The sequence below is a fragment of the Colobus angolensis genome, unplaced genomic scaffold, assembly GCF_000951035.1.
Source record: "Colobus angolensis palliatus isolate OR3802 unplaced genomic scaffold, Cang.pa_1.0 Scaffold107, whole genome shotgun sequence".
In the NCBI taxonomy this organism is placed as follows: domain Eukaryota; kingdom Metazoa; phylum Chordata; class Mammalia; order Primates; family Cercopithecidae; genus Colobus; species Colobus angolensis.
In genome coordinates, this window is record NW_012111697.1 from 1,141,406 (window position 1) to 1,146,979 (window position 5,574).

A 5,574-nucleotide genomic window follows, 5' to 3' on the forward strand; every position below is an offset into this window, starting at 1 on the left:
TGAGTGTTTTTTTTTTTTTTGAGTTGGAGTTTTGCTCTTGTTGCCCAGGCTGAAGTACAAATGCGCGATCTCGGCTCACTGCAACCTCCGCCTCCCAGGTTCAAGCGATTCTCCTGTCTCAGCCTCCCAAGTAGGTGGAATTACAGGCGCCCACCACCACGTCCAGCTAATTTTTTTGTATTTTTAGTAGAGACAGGGTTTCACTATGTTGGCCAGTGTGGTCTCTTAACTCCTGGCCTCAAGTGATCCGCCTGTCTCGGCCTCCCGAAGTGCTAGGATTACAGGTGTGAGCCACTGAGCTCAGCTTTCTCTGAACATACACTGTAACCTTTTGTGTTCTTTGGATATTTGGGTGTTTCCAGAGTCAACTTGTGTCTTGTTCATTGATTGCAATCTGATGGTGAAAGAGTTTTCCTCCACTTTGTAAAAAATGCGTACCTTCTAATCAGATGATTAAATGATGATAATGACTTCCGTTTTATTGTAAGGTGATAAATGTTTCCGAGTATTTGCCATTCACAACATACTCTTAGAGTCTTTCAGTTAATCATTGACTGTGTCTCGTGACTGAGTGAGTGAGGAGGGCAGGTGTCACAGGGATCTTGCAGATGAGGCCACCAAGGGTCAGAGAGGTTAAGGAGCCAGCATGGCGTTAGTGCTGAGGGAAGAGTCACCAGGTGTCCTCTTCAGACATTGGGGACCACAGCATGACTGGCTCCTCGGTGCTCTCTACCTGGGGAAAAATCAGTTAAATCTTTTATGTTATGTACTTTTATAAATGCCAAGTTGTTTAAAGTATTGTATGTTTTAAGATGTATTAATCTAGAAGCATTTTTTTGAACTGGAAGAAATGGCTTTCTATATCTCAGTTATGGATGGAAGATGAACTTATATGTGCTGCTGAAGTGAGCACGGAAGATGAACTGATTAACTCACAAAGCAATTATCAAGAAAAAGATGGGCTAGATCTTTTATAATTTTTTTTTTCCCCCTGAGATGGAGTCTCGCTCTGTTGCCCAGGCTGGAGTGCAGTGGCACGACCTCGGCTCACTTCAGCTTCCACCTCCTGGGTTCAAGCAGTTGTCCTGCCTCAGCCTCCTGAGCAACTGGGACTACAGGTGCCTGCCACCATGCCCGGCTGATTTTTGTATTTTAGTAGAGGCTTCACCATGTTGGTCAGGCTGGTCTCGAACTCCTGACCTCAAGTGATCCACCTGCCTTGTTCTCCCCAAGTGCTGGGATTATAGGTGTAAGCCACCGTGCCCAGCCCTACCATTTTATTTAATTAATTAATTTATTTTTTGAGACAGGGTCTCACTCTGTCACTCAGGCTTTAGTGCAGTGGTGCGCCTGCTGAGAGTAGACCTTCCCCAGATGCCTCAGCTCACAAGAGCCTTGGAGAGAATCAGGAAGGAGATGCATCCCTCTTAGAGAAAACTAAATAACTTTATGGCAGAGGTTACAGACATATGTGACCTCCAGGACATTCCCTGTTTGTAGACATGGCACATGCTCAGTAACCATGGTCAGGGAACAAGACCATTAATTATAGGATTCCAGTGTCTGATGGACCTGGGGGCCTGGCACAGCCATTGCCCTTGGACCAGCCAGATTGAGTACCAGGGTACCCTGACTGGATTCCTTCCGTGACTCTCTTTATCCATTGTGACTGATTAAAACACCCTGACATCATATCTTTACACTTGATCTTAGCCAAAAGGCTGCGAAGCGATGACATCATTTCTTTAGAAAAGTTAATATGGCAATGGAGATTGCTGGTCTCAGGTCCTGCATTTTAGGGTGACCTTGCAGCTGTCTGCTTAGATCTGCTTGTGTTCATTTCACAGTTTAACTTTCAATGTGTAATTCTATTTCTCTTGGTTTCACTTTCTTATGGGGAAACCTTAATGGATCCACTAAGTTTTGCATCAGGGGATACAGGGATTCGTAAGAAATTTATGTGGAATAATTATGTCTATGTAAGCAGTGAGATGGGAAGTACCTAAGAGTTTATAGTTATTGGGAGTTTCAAGTCCATACATGTTATGTAATCATTTATTCATAGACCCAAATACTCTCTAGGATTGTAAAGCTCTAAACTTTTTTTTTCAGGATGGACACCCTCTACCTTTGTGTCTTCACGACAGAACAGAGCAGACAAATCTGTTCTTGGTCCTGAAGATTTTATGGATGAAGAGGTGGGTGTGCAAAACTTTAATTGCCAATTCGCTGGTGGGAAAGGTCTAGTTCGTTGCTGTAAGTGCCTCCTCTCTCCCCAGAAGGTCCGATGTACGATTTCCTCTTTGTAAGGCTTTATCTTTTAGGTATTTGATGTACAGGGTCCTGTACATCAGTAGAGTCTTGTTCACTGAAGGAGCATTTTATACTGGGGCCAGTTTCTAAAATCAAGAGTGTAAGGGGAAAGTCATATACAGGCAATTTACTGGAAAAGCCTCCATTACCTCAAAAGCTCAGTATCCATGGTGCTGGGTCTGCAGCTTTCCACAGTAACTCTCAGGCACACTACAGTAAAGAACCATGAGTGACTGCACTAAAATTAAACTTCTGCTCCCTTAAAATCTGGTCGTGGATTCACTCATGATAAAGATTAAATAGGGAGGGAGAGCATCAGGAAGAATAGCTAATGCATGCTGGGCTTATGACCTAAGTGATGGGTAGATCTGTGCAGCAAACCACCATGGCACACATTTACCTGTGTAACAAACCTGCACATCCTGCGCATGTACCCTCGAACTTAAAATAAAAGTTGAGGAAAAAAAAGATTGAATAAAACATTTATATCAGCATGCGTTAGGCTGCAGGTTAGAGGGAAGGAAGTCTCCGTCCTTTTTTGAGTAGCATCATCTAGAAGGAAACATGTAGCAAGAAGTCTAGATATGCTGAGACCCCAGGCTCTCTCTTCTCAGTCTTCTGCTGGCAGCTTGTCCTTATACTACCTCTCCTCATGATTGCAAGATGGCTGTAGTAGTTCCAGGTAGCACATCCAGGATGATGTTGCCCAAGAGAAGAACTTCCTTTTGGTCCCTTTTCTGTTTTTTTTCCTGAGACGGAGTCTCGCTCTGTTGCCCAGGCTGGAGTGCAGTGGCACTATCTCGGCTCACTGCAACCTCCGCCTTCCAGGTTCAAGTGATTCTCCTGCCTCAGCCTCCCAAGTAGCTAGGATTACAGGCGCATGTACCACCATGCCCAGCTAATTTTTGTATTTTTAGTAGAGATGGGGTTTCACCATGTTGGCCAGGCTGGTCTTGGACTCCTGACCTCAGGTGATTCACCCACCTCGGCCTCCCAAAGTGCTGGGATTGCAGGTGTGCAACTGGCAGGCTCTTTTCTTAAAAGCAAAGTAGGCTGGGCGCGGTGGCTCCTGCCTGTAATCCTAGCACTTTGGGAGGCCGAGGCGGGTGGATCACGAGGTCAGGAGATCGAGACGATCCTGGGTAACACAATGAAACCCCGTCTCTACCAAAAATACAAAAAATTAGCCGGGCGTGGTGATGGGCGCCTGTAGTCCCAGCTACTCCGGAGGCTGAGGCAGGAGAATGGCGTGAACCCGGGAGGTGGAGCTTGTAGTGAGCCAAGATCGTGCCACTGCACTCCAGCCTGGGCGACAGAGCGAGACTCTGTCTCAAAAAAAAAAAAAAAAAAAAAGAAGCCTTTCATATAAGTCCTACCATGAATTTTCTCTACATTTGCTTGCACAAATTGTTTTACATGCCCATTCCTAATGCAGTCCCTGGCAAGGAAAATGGAATCAAAAAGACTGGCTTAGATAAGACACAAAGCCCCACTTCCTAATCCTGCCTCCCCAACACTGGGAGTACCACTCCTGCAGCGTGTGGTGGCGCAGAGGAAGGCAGGTACCTAGACAACATCAGGACTCTGCAAGGAAAGAGGAAGCATGACAGTGGTTGGACAGGTAGCCAGCAACATCTGCTCCAGTAAAGGCAAAGGCACCTGACTCTAGGCCTAGCCCTCACACTTGTGAATGCTTGCTGGCTGGGACTCCAAGCTTTGTCCCCTGCACGCTGACCTTTGAGATACTGTCGAGAAGAACACAGTCCTTACTTCCTGTCTTCCCAGCTTGGTCATGCTCAGGGTGGCCCTGATGAGTAGTGACTCTCATGCCCTCCTGACCTTGGCTACTGACTTTACCATGTATGAGGATGAGCTTCTAAAGTCAGTGTGAGGCTGGGCACGGTGACTCATGCCTGTAATCCCAGCACTTTGGGAGGCTGAGGCAGGAGAATCACTTGAACCTGGGAGGCGGAGGTTGCGGTGAGCCCAGATTGGGCCATTACACTCCAGCCTGGGCAACAAGAAAGAAACTCCATCTCAAAAAAATAAAAAATAAAAAATACAGTTGTGTGTACGTCTGTCACTCTGCTGATCCTGACCTAAATTTTGTAGTTTTAACTTTTTTTTTTAAACAGAAATCAAACTATGTGATGTATTGGGTATAGTCACTTTCCAAATATATAATTCTGTTTGAATTTTTTGAAGGATCTTAGTGAATTTGGGATAGCACCCAAAGCGATCGTCACCACAGACGATTTTGCCTCCAAAACCAAAGACAGAATACGAGAAAAGGCCAGGCAGTTGGCTGCTGCCACTGCCCCGATTCCTGGAGCCACCCTCCTTGATGACCTCATTACACCAGCAAAGTAAGCATTTCCTTCTGACTGTTGTGATCTTAGCACCGGTGTTTCGCATGTGTATGATTCTCTTGCTGAGGGATAGTTTGTTTGCAAGTAAGACAAGCCTTCTTAGGCAGAGTCTAAGTGAAAAAGGGGATTTTGCCTAAAGGATCTTGCACTGTCACTGCACTGAGAGATCAAGAACTCCAGCCACTAACTGTGCTGTTGGGGCTTGCGGAGGCTGGAGAGCTGTTAGGAATTGCAGTGACTTCTCACACCATCCCTCCAGACCTTATAGCCTTGCTTCTGCCTGCCTCCTTCTATCCTCACTTTCTGTGTATCTCCTTGTTGTGCTCCTGGGCTTGTGGCCTGATATGACAGCCTTAGACCTTCAGGGATTCCCAGGCCACATGCTTGGCAAGGACTGTCTAGAGTCCCTGTGATCCCATTCTAAAGGCCCAGGAGAGAGGTCATCTGATTGACTTCCCAGTTCAGGCGTGCACCCCACTGCAGCCTGCTGTGGCTGGAATGACAACGTCACGCCAGTTGTAATGTGGGTGAGGGCAAGGGCCCAAGCAAGACAGGCCTAGGAACTGAGCAGGAACTCAGAAGCCGCTTATTTCATACTCTTTGTTAATGTTATTTTGAAAAGTTCATTTTCAATGCCTTGCTATCCTAGATTATCTGTTGGTTTCGAATTGCTAAGAAAAATGGGTTGGAAAGAAGGACAAGGAGTTGGTCCTCGAGTAAAGAGACGGCCACGCCGACAGAAACCTGGTATGTATGTTAATTGATTAACTAGTATCACTGCTGCAGTATGTATATTTTTTTTTTTTTTTTTTTGAGACTAAGTCTCATTCTTGTCCCCCAGGATGGAGTGCAATGGTGCGATCTTGGCTCACTGCAGCCTCTGCCTCCTGGG

At 46.0% G+C, this 5,574-nt stretch overlaps 1 protein-coding gene across 1 annotated transcript in view; it reads left to right on the plus strand.

Annotated features, from left to right (window-relative positions):
* Positions 1–5,574, plus strand: part of GPATCH1 (G patch domain containing 1) — a 53,163-nt gene that overhangs the window by 9,202 nt on the left and 38,387 nt on the right. The window contains exons 2-4 of the mRNA XM_011948821.1: positions 2,093–2,198; positions 4,519–4,679; positions 5,332–5,429. Coding sequence (XP_011804211.1) covers positions 2,093–2,198; positions 4,519–4,679; positions 5,332–5,429 — 365 coding nt within the window. The remainder of the gene's footprint in view (positions 1–2,092; positions 2,199–4,518; positions 4,680–5,331; positions 5,430–5,574) is intronic.